The sequence below is a fragment of the Patella vulgata genome, chromosome 2, assembly GCF_932274485.2.
Source record: "Patella vulgata chromosome 2, xgPatVulg1.2, whole genome shotgun sequence".
Classification (NCBI taxonomy): Eukaryota; Metazoa; Mollusca; class Gastropoda; family Patellidae; genus Patella; species Patella vulgata.
In genome coordinates, this window is record NC_065880.2 from 89,036,196 (window position 1) to 89,059,270 (window position 23,075).

General features: G+C 37.5%; 1 protein-coding gene across 2 annotated transcripts; it reads left to right on the plus strand.

Annotated features, from left to right (window-relative positions):
* Positions 1-272: 272 nt before the first annotated feature.
* LOC126810042 (DNA excision repair protein ERCC-6) lies at positions 273-22,793 on the plus strand. Of its 2 annotated transcripts, none has more exons than XM_050534975.2 (22): positions 273-590; positions 1,466-1,730; positions 2,027-2,126; positions 2,598-2,718; positions 3,974-4,061; positions 4,600-5,091; positions 5,668-5,848; positions 6,805-6,918; positions 7,603-7,755; positions 8,781-8,916; positions 9,657-9,827; positions 10,632-10,808; positions 12,133-12,249; positions 12,808-12,903; positions 13,586-13,801; positions 14,928-15,038; positions 15,565-15,779; positions 16,781-17,352; positions 18,003-18,140; positions 18,909-19,092; positions 20,046-20,121; positions 20,930-22,793. In XM_050534975.2, exons 2-22 carry the CDS (start codon positions 1,481-1,483, stop codon positions 21,329-21,331), a joined length of 4,110 nt encoding a protein of 1,369 aa, XP_050390932.1. In that variant the 5' UTR covers positions 273-590; positions 1,466-1,480; the 3' UTR covers positions 21,332-22,793. The 2 variants fall into 2 exon arrangements, with proteins under 2 accessions (XP_050390932.1, XP_050390931.1); XM_050534974.2 differs by having other exon boundaries at positions 273-550.
* Positions 22,794-23,075: the final 282 nt, after the last annotated feature.

A 23,075-nucleotide genomic window follows, 5' to 3' on the forward strand; every position in this document is an offset into this window, starting at 1 on the left:
AATAATGGGAGATAACCCCCTTTAATAGAAATAAATAATAATATATTCAGTGCCAGGGATGTAAAAAGCGTAGACTTCACACTCGGAATGAAAAAAACAAATAAAATTGCATTTGAATTTTAATAATTTCTTAGATCTATTTATATTTAGCGCTTCAACTCAAGTTCTTGGAAAATCAGAGCTGAAAGGGGAATATCCCATTTTCTAGTGGATGTCTAAAAATAGACATTGGTACGTCAAAGTAGGTTCCCCTTGTGCCTTGTGTAAAAGAAATATGGCCGACAAAGTAGTTTGTTTTAAAATTCTGTGTTGACAATGGTTCAATAATCAGAAGTTCAGATAACTGAATGGGAACTAAACTTTAATTCGACGATGTAAACCAAGGCAGTGGACATTTCTACAAAATTTATTGTCACAAAAGCAGCAAACAAAAGAGGTCACCCAATTTCAAAACTGTGTTTCGAGAAATACAGAATCGACAATTCATCAATCAAAATCAATGTTTTGAAGATTGCATAACGCTGACAAAATTCTGCAAAATAAAGCAAAGGTCAGCATTTAAATATTCAAGCACTTCATTTACACAAGTAGTAAGTGTAATATCTGCTTGATTTTGGTGATCAACACAAAATATTTATTTCTTGATCAATTTCTTTGTAAAATAACAAAAGGCGTCCATTTAATTTTAATCATTTATAATTTATTCAAGATTATAAATAATAAACTATCTAGATTAAAATTACTAAAACCTGACCTCAAAATATTTCATTTTTGTTTAGAAGTTTGATCATTAGAAATTATATGTTCTGATTCAATATTAAAGTAGCTAAGTCTCTTAACTCAATATCATCCAAAATCTTTTACATTGAAAACACGATTTATTTGTCAAATTAAATCAACATTCATGCTGTGATCTTACCGGAAAAAGATGAGCTTTTGATATCCAATATTTAAGACAAAATAAACATTTTACCATTGGTACACGAATCGTGCACCCTAATGCGCTTCAGCCCCAGTTGTATTGAGAGGGACGAGGCTAGACACATTGCACCAAATCAAACGGCGTATGTAGACAGGAATAACCAGACGCTAGAAATTTGCACTCGCTTGAGACTGCTGGCTTATTTCGCCGAACATAACTGATTTGAAATTGGAGTAAAAACGGAAACCATTGAATGTAAATCAGTTTATATACATTCATACTACAGTATTATATGCGTTGCGACCCACTTTTGTCAATTTCAAGGTCCCAAATGTTAGCGATTTAGCTCCTTTAATGTCTTTAAAAGATCAATTCCCTGGTTATACGTGACAAGGAGTAGGATTGCTTGCCCAACCTTGTGAGCTTTCTGCTCTGGCTTCCCCTTACTGCTAAAGACCCCTACGCCCAAGTGAATTATTGAAATAAAATGGAACCATATGTTAGTCCCAAAATGACCTAGTCTCTTGGTTTATATTACCACAGGATCATTGATACAAAATGGCGGACAAAGGAGAAGAAAAAGTGGAGGAATCGACAGAGGGAAATGAGGATAAGGCATCGACAAGTACATCGGGTGGAATACAGTTGATCCCTCTTCCTGTGAAGGAGAAGGAAGCAACTAAACCCACTGAAGATCCCTTCCTGATTAACACACGGCTGATTCCACAAGCGGAATTAAAAGATCAGTCGATGAGAGAATTGGAAGGATTGGGTTTAAATATATTTGATCAAGATGAATTTGAAAAAGGTAAGGACATTATTAAAAAGATTCATTCAATTTTTCTCTTTGATAAGTTTGTGGCTTAGTTTTATAATAACGTACGACTTGAAGAGAGTCCTATTTGCAGATAGAATAAAAATTACACTATCCTTTATGTTAGGACCCGATTGATGTGGCAAAATTATCACTCTCTTATCTGGTAGGAGGCAGGAACACACCACTGTCAAGGCAAAATACTCTCTTTTATGGTACGAATTGGAGGCAGGGAAACGCCACTATCAGGGCAAAATTCTCTCTTATGATTTTTGTTATTTTGATTTCAGGTGTCATGGATCAAGTGGGACAAATGTTGGCAGAAGAAGAAGAAAAGAGAGTTCGTAAAATAATTGAAAAAGAAATAAAAGGAGTTGAAGATGATATAAGGTATGTTAATTGTTTATTAATATGATGAATTGGATGGCCTATCAAGGTTTCGTTGTCAGTTCGGTTTAGCTTTCTACCCATTCTAGTTTTGTCATGTCATTGTTGCAGGACGGAAGGCCTGGCATGCATATAAAAGAACTCTTGGCAGTGGGAATTCGAAGAAAGAAAAGTAAATAGATAAACTGCTGCCCAGGCAAAATTGGCCTCAACAAGTGTCTGTCTTTATTAGCCCTGTTGGTATAGCAGTAGGATATAAAATGCCATTTCACTTCATTACATTTCACACAACATCTTCCTCTATATTCAATTGGTGTAAAACCAGCTAAAATACAAACTAACCATAGCCTCTATGCTTATTGATATCCCATGTCACGTAAAACTATTTGTATAACCATTCGGGTTTTGATAAACGAAACCAATGTTTTTATGTTTATGTTTTTTGATAAATAAAACCATTGTTTTATGTTTCAGACAAACTAAAACCGATCTTGTACATATTTTAAAAGTTGTTGCTCAATGGAGTAAAGGTGACACCAGTAATCCTGAAGTTAAACGACGTCTTGATTCTGTTCTCAAATCTAAAGGCAACAAGGTTTGTATGATTAAACATACAGTATACAAAAGCTAAATCTGCCTATTTCAGGTCTTTCTTTAGGCGTGAAATGTTTTCTAAATTATTAATTAGACATTAATTAACTTATCCAGACCATAATAAACTCTAGATGCCATCGCTAGCCTGCGATATTTAGCGGATTAGAATACGTTTTGTGAAGGATGATTAAATGTAAACATGGATAATCGAGACTTTGTTTTTTATCGTACCGACTTTGGTAATGATGATCGAGGCTAGGCCTAAAATTCAATCGCTAATATCTCGATTCAAAGTGGATCTATTTGACTAAAATTTTCAGTATATTCTGTTTACATTATCTATTTTTTATCTATTATAGCGAGAACTGTCAGCTCTCTATACTAATCTCCCATATTTCCGCTTTAATCTGCATTTAGTCACTTGAAAACAAGAAGGGGGCCCACAGTGGATCATTGAGATTGGTGCTGGCTCACTAATCATAAGCCCTGGGTTTGATTCTCGTATTGGTCAAGAATGTTCCTCAGGATTTTCTGATGCAGTTTCCCATTGTCAGTTTTTCAGTGTCAATTGTTCAGGATAGAGGGCCTGTCAAGGACATTGTCTAGTCCTTCGGATGGGATGGAAAACTGAGGTCCTGTCTTAAAATTAACATATACATAAAAGAAACCTTGAGACTAGGTTTTATCCTGGTGATCTTTACTTTGCAATATTTCTATTAAGTGGTATGAATATGTTTATCTTTGAAACGACTTTAAATGACGAAAGGGGAAGAAGATGTGCTGTTTAATCCCCATGTTTTCTGTTTAATCGGGGATCAAGGTGGATAAGTGGCTATGGCGCTGGCTCGCTAGCCTGGAGGTTGGGTGTTCGATCCCTGCATTGGCCGAGAAAGTTCATCCAGATTTTCCGACGTGGTTTCACCTTGTCAGTGATGCAGGACTTAGGGCCTGACAAGGACAGCTGTCTAGTCGTTCGGATGGGATGAAAATCGAGGTCCCGTGTACACATTGGCGTTCACTTAAAAGATCCCTTGACAGTTGGAATTCGATATTAGAGTAGACTGTAGTGCCGCTGTCCGGGCAAAATTTCCCTCATAGTACACTGTACGGCGTATGCCCGTCTTCATTAGCCCAGTTCGGAGCAGAACAGTATTATGTTAAACCCCATTTCATTTCATTGAGTCGGGGGTTGGGTGGCCGAATGGTTAGCACGTTAAACTCCATTTCATTTTATTTTATTTCTGTTTATGTTGTAGTTGAAACAGATGAAGAAATTAATGTCCAGAAAAAAAGTTTTACAAGCTAAATTAGACGGAGTGGAAAGGGAGATAAGCGATGAAGATGGTAAGATACTTTGCACATAATTGCAGCCCAAAATATGAAAACTTCATGGATTCAGATTGTTCGAACACTAGTGGGGAATGTGTCTTTATGTGTCGCTGCAGGTTAGAGATGAATATTTATAAATACTAGAGAGAGGAATGGGGTTTATGTTCCACTTGACACAAACTATGTAATTTCGGGACTAACATGGTTCAATTTTATTTCAATAATTTGCTTGCGCGTAGGTGTCTTTAGTAGTGGAAGGAAACCGGACCGGAGGACCCGGAGAAAACCCACAAGGTTGGACAGGCGACCCTACTCCTTGTCACGTACAACCAGGGAATCAAAACCACGCCACTTGAATCAATGACAGACCTTGTGATTACACAGGCACATGTTAACCACTAGACCTTTCAACCCCTCTTATGCCAGTGCGAACACAGAACGTTGGTTTTTTGTCCCATCTGAACAACCGGACATTTGTCAGGAATCGTAGCAGAGGAGAACCATTAGACCCAAATTTATATGGCAACTGATTTCTAGTTGATTCATATTTCAGATTATGATGATGGTGGTATGAGTGAAATTTTGAAAAAGGACACCATTACAGAGTCTGAACGAGAGAGAATGATCCGAGTTGGGGAGATGACCCCGTTTGGGACAATCGTCAAAGATTGTGCCGCACCTAAGAAAACCGTTACCGATGAAACGGAACCGGATTCTGATACAAGAAAAGAAGAATTACGATTATATCTTTTAAATAAACTAAACAAAAAGAAAGGCATTAAAAGAGCTTCAGAAACTATCACATTGGAGGAGACAAGTTCGCGCGATGACTGCTCTTCTGAGAAGAAGGCTAAAAGCAATACAGAAGGGGAGGATAACTCCGGTGAATGTAGGCTAGCAAGACGAAGGAAGATATTACCGATAGGTGTCAGTCCCGATGATCCCGAGTTGAGTGGTGAGGAATTGGAAGATGGAGAAATTGGCGGGGAAAGTGATGAAGAATATGTTCCACAAGATCAGGAACTGTACGCTGATTCCGAGGAAGGTGAGGAGACTTTTATTTTTTTGTGTCAGTTTGATAATAATGTCTAATATGAAAATGAAATGGGGTTTAACGTCCTACTGTTTTGCTGCAACTGGGATAATGAAGACGGGCATACACCATACAGTGTGCTATGAGTAAAATTTTTCCTGGGCAGCGGCGCTATGGTCTACTCTTATATCGAATTCCAACTGCCAAGGGATCTTGTATGTGCATGCCAATATGTACACAGGACCTAAGTTTTTCATACCATCCGAACGACTAGACAGCTGGCCTTGTCAGGCCCTCAGTCCTGCACCACTGATAAGGGGAAACCATGTCTGAAAATCTCGATGAACTTTCTCAGCCAATGCAGAGTTTGAACACGCACCTCTAATCTAGCGAGCCAGCGTCTTACCTTCTTAGCCTCCATGGCTCTCCAATAATGTCTGATTAACAGGGCTGCCACTTCAAGGTTTTATTGTCAATCATGACGCTGTTTATGCTTTCTTTCTCCAGACAAACTTGGCTTAGATAAAAATGATTTGAATACATTATCTTATGAAATACACTAAACCTAACAATATCGTTTATTTTCAGAACTTGATCCATCACAGATAGGGAAAACCCCTAAAATAAAGGGAACTGGAAAACCCCAGAAAGCAAGTAACGGAATTGGTGTTGTCAAACGTGTAAAAGTTGTAAAAGTAAAAAAAGAATCGACTGTAATTAGAAAAACTAAAGATGATGGAGATACCAGATACTTCCAAAAACGACTTCAGTAAGTTTGTTGTTTATATACATGATAGGAGTCACGGTGACTCAATGATTAAAACACAGATCCTATTTCGTTTCATTTTTTATAGTTCAAAATTTCGTTTTACTTGTCTTTACTACACTAGGATCTGGAAGAGTTGTTTTATAACCCGCGTCTGGTTGATGTGAGGGATTAGCCAATGAAATGATCTGTTACAGCAAGTTTTTGGCGTGAGGTGCATGAAACTGTGGGCAACCCACTAGAAACATCAAGGCTGATTGGTTAATCAATGCGTCATAGGGTCAAAAGCTGCTCTTATGACCTTTGACTCTGACGCGACCCTCCACTACAACTGGTCCAGTCTTCATGTAGTAGAAGCCATCGAAAGGATAAAAACAACAAAACGAAATAAAGATCTGTATTTTAATCAGATTGCAGTGGCTCAGTGAGTAAGACACTAGGTTGCTAGCCTGGATGTCTTGGGTTTGCACCCAGTGTTGGTCAAGATATATCCTCAGGATGTCCCGGCGTTGTTCCCCTTGTCAATGATACATGACGGAGGGCTTGACAAGGACAGCTGTCTAGTCGTTCAGATGGGATAAGAAACTTACGTACAGATTGGCATGCTCATAAAACACTGACCATGAATTGTTGATAGTAATTACTGTAAAAATATGCTATAACATGGATGTGGACCCCCTAGAGGTGACAATTTTGATGAAACTTGGAATTTATGTTCATGTCCCAAAGATCTCGGTTTGTTTTGGATTCATGGCCCCCCGATAGTTTGAAAAATCACATTTTTAGCTTGTGGACCCACTAGAAATCACAATTTGTATTCAATTTTAAAAATTTATCAGTGTTACACCATTATGTAGGTTGAGTTCAAATTTTGCGAAAATCAGACTGAAACTGTCAGACAAAATGGCCGTTCCTTGTTTATAGTAATTCCTTGTACCATGTGATTAACTATATTACAGAATGTTTCAAAAAGAAGAATTACGAAGACAAGAATTAGGTGATGTAGAAGATGAAGATGAGGAATTTGACGGAGGATTAGTTGTACCAGGTAGAATCTGGAGTAAATTATTCAAGTTAGTACAAACTCTTTATTTATAGTCGTAAGCCATTTTGAATAATACAAAACTCACGTTATTCAATAATGTTATTGAAATTAGTTTCAGTTGGTGTACAATGGTTTGGTGATGCCTGGAACAACTCCATGGTTATATCCCATCAAGGCCATGTTGAATTGATTCCTTGTTTCTCCTCGCCTGCACGCTTCGGTCCAGGACCCCAAAATTTTTTGTAAAAAATAACGTTAATAATCTCTAAATAAAATTCTACCAAACATCAGAGAAGTCAATTATTGTTGTTTATTTCTCGTTACGAACTAAAGATGTTGATAATACACATGTAGGGGCCCACATACCCTGGAATAAGTAACACTGTACTTGATTGGATAAATTGCACAAAATTATGCGTGTGGCGGTCATTTGAGCTAATGGAAAAACATATTATAAACTATAAGACAGTCGCTAATATTCAACCTTGAACTTGAATAATCAATTTTTCCATTGGTTAAAATTATCACACGTGTCAAGACTCAAGTATAGGTTCTATTATTCAGGAAATTAGAACGGAAGACATTTTAACTATTTCAAAAGATAAATTTATATTCAAATAAAATACTGTAGCTTTTAAAACAAAGTTAACAACAATTTCAAATTTTATAAATTTAAATTTCACTCTTTGATTGGATGCCCCCTCTCTTTCAGATATCAAAGAACTGGAGTCCGATGGTTGTGGGAATTACACGGACAGGAAGCTGGAGGAATTGTGGGAGATGAAATGGGTCTGGGTAAAACGATTCAGATGATTGCGTTTCTTGCAGCTCTTCGTCAAAGTAAACTTCCTAATAAACATTTTCCGTAAGTAGTTACTTTGGAGTAAAATATTTATTTATGTGGAGGGACCAACTGTTAATATGCTTACCCTTCACTCCCCAACTGAGTGGTTATGTGATCGAATGATTAAGGGGTAACGGTGGGTAAGATGCTGGCTCACTAGCCCGGAGGTCGGGTGTTCGATCCCTGCATTGGCGGAGAAAGTCCATTCAGATTTTCCAGCGTGGTTCCCCCTTGTCAGTGATGCAGGAAGGAGGGCCTGACAAGGACAGCTGTCTAGTTGTTCGGATGGGACGAAAAACTGAGGTCCCGTGTACACATTGGCGTGCACGTAAAAGATCCCTTGACAGTTGGAATTCGATATAAGAGTAGGCCGTAGTGCCGCTGTCCGGGCAAAATTTCCCTCATAGCACACTGTATGGCGTATGACAGTCTTCATTAGCCCAGTAGGAGCAGAACAGTAGGACGTTAAACCCCATTTCATTTCCGAATGGTTAAACGTGTGTTTTGTAGATCACAAGGTCTGTCATTGATTCGGGGGTTGGGTGGCCGAATGGTTAGCACATGCGCGCTGCATCATTGAGTCAACTCTCGTGGTTTCGAATCCTCGGTTGTACGTGACAAGGAGTAGGGTCGCCTGTCCAGCCTCGTGGGTTTTCTCCGAGTCCTCCGGTTTCCTCCCACTGCTAAAGACCTCTACACGCAAGCGAATTATTGAAAAAAAATTAAACCATATGTTAGATCCGAAATGACCTAGTTTGTGTAGTGGACGTTAAACACCATCTCTCTCTCTCTCTCTCTCTCTCTCTCTCTGTGTCATTGAGTCATGTCTGTTGTTTTGATTCCCTGTTTGTATGTAACATTTAGTAGGATCCTTCGGTTTCCACCCACTGTTAAAGACCCCCCCTACACGCCAGCGAATGATCGAAATAAAATTGAACCATATGACAGTCCCGTAATGACCTAATTTATGTTGAGTGGAGGTTAAACTCACTCTCTCTCTCTCTCTCTCTCTTTCTCTCATCAGTATTTGTTATATGTATTTTTAGGTATAGGGGACTGGGACCATGTATGATCGTCTGTCCAGCTACAGTCATGCATCAGTGGGTGAAAGAATTTCACAAATGGTGGCCTCCTTTCAGAGTGGCTGTTCTCCATTCTTCTGGTTCTTATTCAGGAAAAGAGGTAAGAATAAATTGATTCCTATTGTCATTGTCCACTCAGGGTCTGGAGGGTTTGGTGGCCAAATGGTTAATTCGTGCGCATTGGGTCAGTAGGCCTGTCATTGAGTCAAGTGGCATGGTTTCGATTCCCTTCAATTACATGACAAGGAGTAGGGTTGTCTGTCCAGCCTCCCCGCGGTTTTCTGCCACTGCTAAAAACCCCTATGCGAAGTTAATTATTGAAATAAAGTTGAACCTTACGTTAGTCCCAAAATGACCTAGTTTGTGTTGAGTGGATGTTAAACCCCATTTATCACTCTTTCTCCGCTAAGGGTCTATAACAACAATAATAAAAGAAAAGATATTCGGCGAGGGGGGGAGGGGGGGCTGCAATTGTCCGTGTCAGTCCAGCTCACATACATTCAGTGTATTATGCCAGTGTACATGTATGTCACTTCATGGCAAGAGGAACAGTTTTGGTGATTAACATGAGAAAAGTTTCCCCCGTCCCTCCCTCAACTCACCTCTACAAAATAATAATGAGAGCTAGGAACCCTACATATAGTTATTTTCTTTCTTCAACGCAGGGATATTTTATATTTTGGGGTTGTCTAATCGGAATATGATGATATATTAGATTTTGAATGATATATTGTGAAATCCATTTTCATGCTAAATGTTTCAAAATTTCAATATTCAGCATTTCGTTCTGGATATTGTAGATGATGCTCAGAGGTTTTAAAATTAAATCTTATTTTTCAGTCTGAGTTAATACGAAGTATCGTTAAAGATCGTGGTGTTATAATAACATCGTATAATACATTAGTTGGTTACCAAGACGACGTGTTACCCTATAACTGGCATTATATCGTACTAGATGAAGGTCATAAAATCAGAAACCCAGATGCTCAGGCCACACTGGCTTGTAAACAGGTAAAAACAATGATTTTATTTTTTTAAAATTAATCTGATTAAAACACAGATCCTCGTTCGTTCGTTTCGTTTCGTTTTCCGTTTCGTTTCGTTTCGTTTCGTTTCGTTTCGTTTCGTTCGTTCGTTCTCTCCTAGAGTTTTATGTACACTTCCAGCAAGGGTAATATCGTAGACAAGCACAGATCCTATTTCATTTCGTTTTTATAGTTCACAATTTCGTTTGACTTGTCTTTACTACACTAGTATCTGGAAGAGTTGTTATATAACACAGATCCTATTTCATCTTTACTACACTAGGATCTTTAAGAGTTGTTATATAAACCGCGTTCTGAGAGGGGTTAGCCAATGAAATGGTCTGTTACGGCGAGTTCTTGCCGTGGGGTGCACAGAACTTTGGGTAACCCACTAGAAACATCAACGCTGATTGATTAATCAAATGTCTGATGTCAAAGGGTCAAAAGCTGCTTGTATGACCTCCGACGCGACCTCCCACTACAACCGGTCAGATCTTCATGTAGTGTAGACCATCGAAAAATAAAAGAAACGAAACGAAATATAGATCTGTATTCTAATCAGATTGTGTTTGCATCGTCGAAGACTGTGGATGATATTGAGTTAAAGACTTGGTTCCTTTAATTGTGGGGGGGGTGGATGGCTGAATGGTTAGCGTGCGCGCGCTGTATCATAAAGACGGTGGATGATATTGAGTCAAAGACTTGGCTCCTTTAATTGTGTTATGTTTATTTAAGTTGAATTACCTTGTAATTTAGTTTTTAATTCTAATATTTTATTCTTTTGTTTTAGTTCCGAACATCACACCGCCTCATACTATCTGGATCACCGATACAAAATAACCTGAAAGAGTTATGGTCCTTGTTTGATTTTATATTTCCCGGTAAACTTGGAACACTGCCAGATTTTCTACAGCATTTCTCGGTTCCCATTGTACAAGGTGGTTATTCTAATGCTACACAAATACAGGTAGGTTTATAAAATGATTGTTTCTATAATATCTCCAGTGTCGTGCTGGGTATTGCCAAGCCTGGAAATAAAGCACCTGTCACAGACAATGTCAGGCACAAATTGAGACTTTGTCAAGACACAAAACCTCTGTCTTGTCTTTTTTATTGATATTATTAATACATGTCTGGCACTTAGTTGAAAATGTCTGGTACTATTTCATTAGTGCCAGACATTTTGTCAGGTACATCTAAAACTGTTATTTCCAGGCCTGAGTATTGTCATTGCAGTCACGATACAAAATGTATTACAATTCACATGGTAGGATACGATACGTATTGCGATTCAGGTGCTACGATACGATTCGTATCACAATTCATAACCAGATCAATATTTACCAAGAAAACAACAATCGTGAGAAGGTGTATTGTGATACATTAATTCAATGATATATCACGCCATCGTTAGTCTACCATCGTTTAGTGGATTTAAATACGTTTTGTTGTGGATAAAATTACGTAAAAATAATCAGGACTTGTTTATTATCATCACAGCGTCATTAATGATGATAGAGGCTAGACCTAAAATTGAATTGCTAATACATGTATCTTGATTCAGAGTGAAGTCATTTGACTGAAATTTTCAACATATTCTGTTTTCATTATCTATTTTTTAACTATCTCTTTATCTAATCTTACCTTATGCCACTTTAACTTTAGTTTAATAATGTATCATTTGTGTTTAATAACTATAAGAGAACACTTTGCACAGCGTAAATATTGGGTTTTATGTTTTAATATTCTGTACCTTAAAGGAGCTAAATCGCTAATATTTGGGATCTAGAAATTGACACAAATGGGTCGCAATGCATATAATAATGTAATATGAATGTATATAAACTGATTTACATTCAATCGTTTCTGTTTTTACTGTAATTTCTAATCAGTTATGTTCGGCGAAATACGCTTAAAGTCTCAATTGAAGACAATCTTTAGCGTTTGGTTATTCCAGTCTAAACCGATGGTATTTATTGCGCATGCTCTCCAGATAAGAATATAGCGTCACCATTTGACATGACTTGTGGAATATGTCTAGCCCTTTCTTTGAGTCCCTTGTTCCAAATGGCACTGAAACGCATTATGGTACACGATTCGTGTACCAAAGACAAAATATTTATTTTGTCTTGAATATTGGATATCAGAAGCCCATCTTTTCCCTGTAAGATCACAAGACCAATGTTAATTTGAATTGATGAATAATTTGTGTTTTCAATGTCGAAGATTTTTGAGGATATTGAGTTAGAGACTTAGCTACTTTAAATTTACTATAATATATCTGTCACTAGGTGGAAACAGCTTATAGATGTGCTTCTATTTTACGAGATACAATCAATCCATTTTTACTGCGCAGAATGAAGGCCGATGTCAAGGTTAACTTGGATTTACCAGAGAAAAATGAACAGGTAAATCTTGAAGGTTTTCAGAAAATTAATCAATCAAATAAATTGAATATACACAATGACATGTTGATGACCAAACTTTTGTTGAAATAGAAATTCTAATAGAAATTTATGTCTTTTTTGTATTTGATTTGGTTTAAAAATGAAAGTAGGAATCTGTTTGAATTTGGGGGTTTCATTTGTTTTCTAGAACAGATCATGTTTATTTCAATCTGCTTAAAACACAGATCCTATTTCGTTTTGTTTTTTATAGTTCAAAATTTTGTTTTACTTGTCTTTACTACACTTGGATCTGGAAGCATTGTTATTTAACTGGTGTTCTGAATGGTGTCTGGGTTAAGCCAATGAAACAGTCTGTTACGGCAAGTTTTTGGTGTGAGGTGCATGGAAAGTATAAAAAAACGAAACGAAATATAGATCTGTTTTTAATCAGATTGTGTTTATTTTGATGTATAAACAGTTTTATATTTGGTGTGAACACCACATTAATTTTCTTCAGGTTTTGTTTTGTCGAAAAACAGAATGACAATTGCTTGATCTATATTTTTTTTTTAAATTAAGGTATTGTTTTGTCGGTTGACAGATAATCAACATGATGTATATGAAGAGTATTTAGCGTCGAGAGAATGTCAGAGTATTTTACAGGGAAAATATCAGGTACTGAAATTTTGTTTTTCAGGAACACATCGTTAAAATTTTACCCCTATTTCTTCAGAATAATAAAAATGTTTTCCTCTTATCAAACAAATTCCAAATTTGTACTTTTTTGTAATTATATGATATCCAAGTTACTTTGCTTATTTCTGTAATGTTTCCCAACCATGTGGGTTTCTTCCAGGACCTCCGCTTTTCTCCCAACGCAAAAGATCCCCATGCAAGCGAGTTATTGAAATAGAATTGGCCTATCTGAATTAGTTTTTGTTGTGATATTTTGAATAGGGTTTTCTTGTATTTATCGGGGGGGGGGGGGGGGGGGATGGATGGCCGAATGGTCGATGTGTGCATGTTGTATCATAAGGTCTGTCATTGAGTCAACTGGCGTGGTTTCGATTCCCTGGTTGTACGTAACAAGGAGTAGGGTGGCCTATCCAACCTCGTGGGTTTTCCCTGGGTCCTCAAGTTTCCTCCCACTGCTAAAGACCCCTACGCGCAAGCGAATTATTGAAATACAATTAAACCATATGTTAGTCCTGAAACGATGTGTGAGTCTCTCTCTCTCTCTCTCTCTCTCTCTCTCTCTCTCTCTCTCTCTCTCTCTCAAGTAACTTGTATTTCATAAAATTATATCATATTCTGAGCCAGTAACTAAATGCTGTTTAAACAAATTTATTTCTTGCAGATATTTGCTGGATTAATTACACTACGTAAGATCTGTAATCATCCCGATATTTGTACCGGAGGACCAAAAGTCTTTGATCCAAAAGAAGTTGAAAACGATGAGAGTTTAAAATATGGTTATTATACCCGATCAGGTAAAATGATCGTTGTGGAAGCGTTGTTACGATTGTGGAAAAAACAAGGACACAAAGTTTTACTCTTCTCACAGAGTACAAAGGTACGGTTTATTTTATGTCGAAATTGCTGCTCCTCCCAATTAAAATGTTGTTAGCTCACGTCAAACTGAGATAGCGGGTTCAGTCCCAGTGTTCTTCGAGAAAGTTACTGAGAGAGAGAGAGAGAGAGAGAGAGAGAGAGAGAGAGAGAGAGGTGGGGGGGTAAACGTCCACTCGACACAAACTAGGTAATTTTGGGACTAACATAGGGTTCAATTTTATTTCATAAATTCGCTTGCGCGTCGGGGTCTTTAGCGATGGGAGGAAACCTTAGGACCCAGAGAAAACGTAAGATGTTGGACAGGCGACCCTACTCCTTGTCACGTACAACCGGGGAATTGAAACCATACTAGATCTTATGATACAGCACTCACGTGCTAACCATTCGGCCATCTAACCCCCCAAAGTTACTCAGGTTTTTCATTTGATTTCTGTGTGTAATTAATGTATGTTAGCCTAATTTGTCAAACCAGCTACCGCAAATGTTTTTCTGGATGAGGGGAGCTAACTAGGAGGTACTGGCACTGTGATCTAGGTATCATTTAATCTTGTGTATTTAGCACTAATTTCTTTCACATTCGTTTAATATCAAATCATTGTTTAAAAATTAGGTGATTTTAAATGAACTTTACGAAATTTTAAACAAAGATTTGATATTGAATGAATATGAAAGAAATTGGTGCTAAATACACAAGATTAAATGATACCCAGGTTACAGTGTTAATTGTAATCTTTTTGAGGTATTTAGTAACTGGATAGAGCAATAAACTATAACACTTACCTATGGAAAAAAACAGCTACTTATTTATTTGGGCGGCGTTTCGAAGAGTATTCTCTCATTAGCTTGAAAACATTGAGAGAATTCTCTTAGAAACGTCGCCCAAATAAATAAGTAGATGTTTTCCGTAAGTATGTGTTATAGTAGTGTTAATTGTATTAGCACACTTGAATGTTTGAGTGTTTTGTTTTTGTTATATATTTTAGATGTTGGATATATTAAAGTTTATATATTTTTGATGTTGGATATTTATATATTTTTGATGTTGGATATATTAGAGTTTATATATTTTAGATGTTGGATATATTAGAGTTTATATATTTTTGATGTTGGATATTTATATATTTTAGATGTTGGATATATTAGAGTTTTTTGTACAACAGAAGAAATATGAATATTTACGAATGGATGGTAAAACAACTATAGGTGGTAGACAACCTTTAATTTCTAAATTTAATCAGGTATTTAATTAAACAATTTATTTATTTGTAATTCTGGGTCCTTATTCATGAAAACTTAAACTAAAATATTTTAAGAATACTGGCTTTTCATTGGCTAAAATTTGTACTAAGATTTTAATCCCCAACCAATCAAAAAGCAGGATCCTTAAAATAATTTAGTTTAAGTTTTCTGTTGATGCAAAAGAACATTTGACAGTTGGAATTCGATATAAGAGTAGGCCTTAGCCACGCTCTCCGGGCAGAATTTACGTCATATAACATGTGTTCTAATTGATGTAAGGGATTGTCCAATGAAACAGTCTGTTAGGGCGGGTTCTTGGTGTGGTGTATGATACTAGAAACTTCAACGCTGATTGGTTAATCAATGTCTGACATCATAGGGTCAAAAGCCACTCACATGACCCCTGATGCGACCTTCCACTACAACCGGTCAGATCTTCATGTAGTGTAGGCCATCAAAAGTATAAAAAATTGAAACGAAATATAGATCTGTATTTTAATCCGATTGATTTGCTCATTCTTTCAGGATCCTAATATCTACGTATTTCTGCTGACGACTAGAGTTGGGGGCTTAGGTGTAAATTTAACGGGAGCCAATCGTGTAATTATATTTGATCCTGATTGGAACCCAAGCACGGACACACAGGCCCGTGAACGGGCATGGCGAATCGGACAAAAGAAACAAGTTACTATTTATAGATTATTGACGTCGGGTACGATAGAGGAGAAAATATATCACAGGTAGGGCATTATCAGGATTTTATATCACAGGTAGGATATTATATCACAGGTAGGGTATTATCAGGGTTTTATATCACAGGAAGGGTATTATCAGTGTTTTATATCACAGGTAGGATATTATCAGTGTTTTATATCACAGGTAGGGCATTATCAGCGTTTTATATCACAGGTAGGGTATTATCAGGGTTTTATATGACAGGTAGGGTATTATCAGGATTTTATATCACAGGTAGGGTATTATCAGGGTTTTATATCACAGGTAGGGTATTATCAGGGTTTTATATCACAGGTAGGGCATTATCAGAGATTTATATCACAGGTAGGGCATTATCAGAGTTTTATATCACAGGTAGGATTTTAAGTCACAGAGAATACCAGATCACAATTTATACTACTTTTCGCACATATATTTGAATGGAGCCACGGTCGCTCAGTGAGTAAGATGTTAACTCGCTAGCCTGGAGGTCCCTTGTTCGATCCCGGTCGAGAAAGTTCATCGGAATTTTCATCCTTGTCATATAGGTGCAGGAACGAGGGAATGGCAAGAGACAATTTATAGTAGTTTGGATGGGACAAAAAAACCCACAAAAAAACGAGGTCCAGTGTACACAAATTTTAGTTCCAGATATTTAAGTTTTAAGATTTTAAACACAGTAATTTTTTAAAGTGACTATTTGTTTATCAAGCTTGGGGTTGGATGGCCGAATGGTTAGCGCGTGTGCGTTGTATCATAAAGCCTGTCATTGAGTCAGCTGGTGTGGTTTCAAATCCCCGGTTGTACGTGACAAGGAGTGGGGTCTCCTGTCCAACCTCAGGGGTTTTCTCTGCTAAAGACCACTACGCGCAAGCAAATAATTGAAATAAAATTAAACCATATGTTAGTCCCGAAATGATCTTTTTTGTGTCTAATGGATGTTAAACTCCATTTCTCTATCTCTCTCTGTTTATCAAGAACCTGGAAATTAAAAAATGAATTTCCCCAAATGTTTTCTGTTTTGCAGACAAATTTTCAAGCAGTTTTTATCGAACCGTGTGCTCAAGGATCCGAAGCAGAGGCGTTTGTTTAAGAGTAACGACATCTATGAACTATTTACGCTTGGATCTAAAGATAATGAGGAAGGCACAGAAACTAGCGCCATATTCGCAGGAACCGGGTCTGATGTCAAAATTCCTAATAAAAAGGAAAATTTGTTTGATGAAATGAAGACGAAAAAATCCCATGACGAGGAAGAAGATGCATACACGTCGACGCTCGACTCAAATGAAATGACGCGGATGAGAGAACTCGCTCGTAAACTGAGCCAACAGATGGAAAAAAATAAAACAAAAAATGATCTCAATTCAGAAACGGATAATCCCTCCACATCAACACCGGTTAAAAAAACTGTTATAACGTACGCTGATTATAAAAAACAAAAACTTGAGAAAGAAAATGGTGAAAAATCTTCCTCAAAATCAGACGCTCAAACGTCCAGCTCAAAACATTCTCACTCACGATCTAAAGATACCTCAACAACTTCAAGTAGCAGCCATAACTCAGGAAAAAAACACAAAAAGAAGAAAAGAGATGCAAGTAGGTTTATTTTGATATCCTTTGAAAATGCTGTAGAATGAAATGGGGTTTAAAGTCCTGCCAGTCAGGCTAGTAAAGACAGACACAAAATGAAATGAAATGGGGTTTAATGTCCTACTGTTCTGCTCCTAAACTGGGCTAATGAAGACGGGCATACGCCATACAGTGTGCTATGAGGGAAATTTTGCCCGGGCAGCGGCACTACCGCCTACTCTTATATCGAATTCCAACTGCCAAGGGATCTTTTACGTGCACGCCAATCTGTACACGAGACCTCGGCTTTTCGTCCCATCCGAACGACTAGACGGCAGTTCTTGTCAGGCCCTCCGTCCTGCATCACTGACAAGGGGAAACCACGCTGAACACAAGCTTTACTGTGTATGTATTGTGAGGGAAATATGGCCTGGACAGCGACGCTACAGCTTACTCTTTTGTCCCTTCCAAATAACTAACATTGCCTATTTGTGTAAATTTTACTAAGTACGATTTTTAAATGATGATCAGCTGTCATGGAGGTATTGTCTAATGATGTTGGTACATGGGTTGTATAGGGAAGGGAGAGAATTTAATTACAGAACGCTCAACTAAGTGTCCCCTAAAAGTGTCTGATATTGGTTTTACTAAAAACACCCCTATTGCTATTATTTCAGGATTTGAAGGAGAAAGAATTCCACATTTAGTAAAACAAAAGACGTTTACAACTGGTGGAGAACAACCAGATGATGAGACACAACAAAATACCAGTCAGGAGGATGATTACGTTCTACGAAACCTCTTCAAAAAAGTTGGTAAGTTCTCCTTGATTCGAGGTTGGGGTTGGTTGGCTGAATGGTTAGCATGTTTCCTCCCACTGCTAATGAACCCTACGCGCAAGCGAATTATTTAGATAAAATTAATACCAAATGTTAGTCCTGAAATGACATAGTTTGTGTCGAGTGGAAGTTAAACCCCATTTTGTCTCTCTCTCTCTCTCTCTCTCCTTGATTTTCATCAACATAATGATGACGTTAGTTAAATGGGACACCCGTCTGCCCTTGTCAGGGGTGGTGAGTGTGGGGTACCGGGTCTGACAACAAAAGTGTGGTTACTCATTCAGAAGATGCAAAAAAGTAGGTAAGTTCTCCTCATCTTTCAATATTAAGAGGGCCACGTCAGTTGTGAAATGATAGGGACTGTACTGGACCCTTGACTAGTCTGGTCTTCACTTATCTCTGGTGGTGCCTAGTCATTCGGAAGGTACAAAAAGCCTGATTTATCAGATTGACAAATGTTTTAATAACTTATAAAACACCTTCTGCTTATGAAATATTAAACATACATTATACAAGAGCTTAATCTTCCTATTGCAGGTCTTTCTTTAGGCCTGAAATGTTTTCTAAATTATTAATTAGACATTAATTAACTTATCCAGACCATAATCAACTATTAGAGTGAGAACTGCCAGCTCTTTATCTAATTTCCCATAGTGTATCTTTAATTGGTAAAAATAGAGTTGTGAGAGATATTTTTAACGTTGAGCTGGACAATATTTTAAGGTGATCATTTTCTATTTGAAGGAATCCAAGGTGCCATGAAACATGATAAAATAATGGACAGTGGTCGACCAGATTACGCTATCGTCGAGGCAGAAGCGGAGAAGGTTGCTAAGCAGGCCGTAGCTGCTTTACGAAAGTCAAGAACAAATTGTACACCGGCGACATCTGGTGTTCCAACATGGACGGGACAAAATGGAGGAATCAAGTAAGTATTTTTACAGAAATGAAATGAAATGAAATGGGGTTTAATGTCCCACTGTTCTACTATGCTGGGCTAATGAAGACGGGCGTACGCCATACAGTGTGCTATGAGGGAAATTTTGCCTGGGCAGCGACACTATGGCCTACTCTTGTATCGAATTCGAACTGCCAAGGGATATTTTACGTGCACCCCAATGTATATACAGGACCTCGGTTTTTCATCCTATCCGAAACGACTATACCGGTTGCAGCTGCCCTTGTCAGGCCCTTTGTTCTACACCACTGAAAAGGTGAAACTTCGCTGGGAAATCATGATGAACTTTCTCTGCCAATGCAGGGGTCGAACATGTGACCTCTAGGCTAGCGAGCCAGCATCTTACCCACTTAGCCACAGTGGCTCCCAAGTATTGTTACAGTGAATTATCCAGGGTTGTACTGGCTTGTACAGCGCTTACAAATGGCTAGCTAGTGTTATAATGTAGCGCTTTGAAAATGAAATGGGTTAACATGTGTGCGCGCTGTATCATAAGGTCTGTCATTGAGTCAACTGGCGTGGTTTTGATTCCCTGGTTATACGTGACAAGGAGTGGGTTTTCTCTGTGTCCTCCAGTTTCCTCCCACTGCTAAAGACCCCTACGCGCAAACGAATTATTGAAGTAAAATTGAACCATATGTTAAGTCCCGAAATGACCCAGTTTGTGTCGAGTGGACGTTAAACTCTCTCTTTCTCTGGTTATATAAGTTTTGAAATTTAGATTTTGGAGTAAATATGAATGAACCCAATTGGGAGATACCGTTTTCACTTGAAACGTTGTTCGACAAAAATACATCATGGCCATAGAATTCTTGTCACCAAAATAATTGACGTTTTTTACTGATATGTCATTAGACTTTTGCTCCTAAATGTTGTTGGTCAGGAGTTTTACGTAAAATATTTGAGTTCTATTTGTTTTACAGACGTAGATTTGGAAAGAAGAAAAATACTTTGATATTAAATGGAGGGGGTAAAATAATACCAGCTACAGAAACTAAGGTAAATATATATATCTCTTGTAACTAAGGTAAATAGATCTCGTCGTTAGTGAGCCAGTCTCTTACACATTGCGCCATAGTGGCTCCACAAGACTGCTACTTTGTATGGACTAATAGTCCAAGCAGTGGCAATATGGAATTGAAATGGGGTGTAATGTTCTACTGTTTTGTTCCAACTATGAGGTGCTATGTACGGCCTACTCTTATATTGAATTCCATCTGTCAAGGGTTCTGTTACCTGCACGCCAATATGTACACCAATATGTGCACGGGACCTAGGTTGTTTTTTTTTTTATCCCATTCGAATGGCTATACATTGTCCCTTGTCAGCCCTCACCCTGCACCACTGATGAACTTTCTTGGTCAACACGTAGATCAAACAACTCCCAATTAGTGAGCTAACGTTTACTCACCGAATCAATGCGGCCCCCTTGACAATATAGTCCAGTGATTCTCAACCAGGTGTGCCTCGAAATTGTGCACAATAAGAAAATGTGCAAAACCAATTGAATATTCACTGGTGTCTACTGATAAGTTCATAGCTGTGTTTTTCTTTATTTAATTTGAGTCATTCTATGTATCTATGATTAGTCTCTGTCTACGGTTGTATTCCGTCTGACTTAACATGTTTTTATTTTGCAAAATTCAGACATATTTCATATATATTTAGCCAGGTGTGCCGCTATTTTTTCATGTTCCAAGGTTTGCCGTTGGCAAAAAAGGGTTGAGAACCACTGATATAGGCCGTAATGGTCATGTGACCTTGCTCACATTTTATATTGACTGCTTTCTAATTTGTTTTTTTCTAGGAGGAAGCGAAATCTAAAGAAGACTCAACAACCAAACATTTTGATGGATCGGTGTCGGGTTACGTAGCAACAACCAACTCTGCGATATCGTCAGATGAACTTTTAACCAGAATGAGGCAACGTAAACAACAGTCTGCGACTTCTGCTGACGATCCAAACGTCGAAACATCTTCGGACAGACTGGATCCGACTAATATGGATCTGTTAACGGATATCAGAAACTATGTCGCGTTTCAAGCTCGAAATGATGGACAAGCCATGACTCAGGAACTTTTAGATCATTTTGGAAACCGTCTGCCCCCAGGAGACTCGGCCAAGTTCAAGGCCATGTTAAGGCAGTTATGTAATTTCGACAAAACCTCAGGAATTGGAATTTGGCAGTTAAAGCAGGAATTTAGATGATACAAATGTTGAACCAGTTGCTATAACTACAATACCAACTCAATAAACTTTTACTAACTGTGCCAGGCCAATGAGAAATTGTAATTTGAATTCTTAACTATAAGATATTAGAAAAGCGATTCAGACCAGCAATCTGATTAAAACACAGATCCTATTTCGTTTTGTTTTTTTATAGTTCAAAATTTCGTTTTACTTGTCTTCAGATCTTCATGTAGTGTAGGCCATCGAAAGTATAAAAAACGAAATGAAATATAGATCTGTATTTTAATCCGATTGATCCATCAGTGGCTAGTTACGTTGTTGGTATTGAACTCTTCGTTGAGGTATGGAATTGTATATAAGTTCCTGAAATTTAATCAAATTGTGATATAGGAAATAATAGAGGCTATGTTGTCCCATCTATCATTGACTAGTGTCGTTGGTATGGAACTATTCATTGCGGTATGGAACTGTATATAAATTCCTGAAAGTTGATTACCATGCGTTTCCTGACTAACAATGACATATATCTACATAGATTATCATGTCATTCGAGACATTTTAATGTTTAATAGTTTTATATCCACCACTATCGGTAATTGTATCTGTATCGGCCGATATATTTCGCAGTCAATATCTGATATCGGTAAATTGTGATGAAGCTGTAAATAATAATCAGTACATTTATACCACATCAAACTCTGTTGTATAACAAGGCCACACAAATTTAAATATTTCTTCTTCTGAAACACCTTGTACCAACTAAGGCCACACTCGTTTTAATTTTCCTGTTCGGGAATACCTAGTCAAACGTATGATTCCTTTTTTTAGGGAAAAATACTGATCTAAAAGCAAAAAAAATACTTGCCTGCACTTCTCAAATTCCTAAAGGGGCATTATGGGAAATTAGATAAAGAGCTGGTAGTTCTCACTATAATAGTTAAAAACTAGATAATGTAAAAGGAATATGTTGGAAATTTCAGTCAAATTGATCCACTCTGAATTTTAGGCCTAGCCTCGATCATCATTACTAAAGTCGGTGCAAAAAAAACCCATAGTCTCGATTATCCATTTTTGGATTTGATCATCAATGAGCGTTGAGCAGCAGATCGGATTCAAATCCAGTGATAATCCAACACATAAGATGGCATCGACTGTTGATTAAGGTTTAGTCGTGTTAATTAATGTCTAATTAATAGTTTATATAACATGTCGTGATGTTATTATATATTGACCTTTTCCGAATATTGGCAGCTGCTGAACAATTATTTGTTTATTTGTTGTACAGATGGAGCCAATTTTTTTTATATATATTTACTGAAATCCAAGGCTACTGTTTGTTACTTGGGTAGTTAACCTAAATAATAAATTGTTTAATACAATTAATGGTTCTCATTGATGCATATTCATTTAGTTATTTTGTATAATTCTGAATTACGGTCTTTTATTATTTATTATTTTGATAGAATAAAGCCTTTATATACAAGAACAAATGGTGCTACTTTCATTTACATGGAAGATGCTAATTCTAGGCCGGTTCGGGAATTTCTGAAATCCACAATGGCCACTTTCTATAAATGAGTATTTTGGGGAATACTAAACTTAACCCTTTTTAGAAGACTGAACTTAGATCCAGTTTAACTTTTACCTCTCATAAAAAGGGTTAAGGGAGGGCCTGACAAGGACAGTGTTCAGTGGTTCAGATGAAATGCAAAATGAAAGTCCCATGTACACATCGGCGTGCACGCAATAGAACCCACCACAG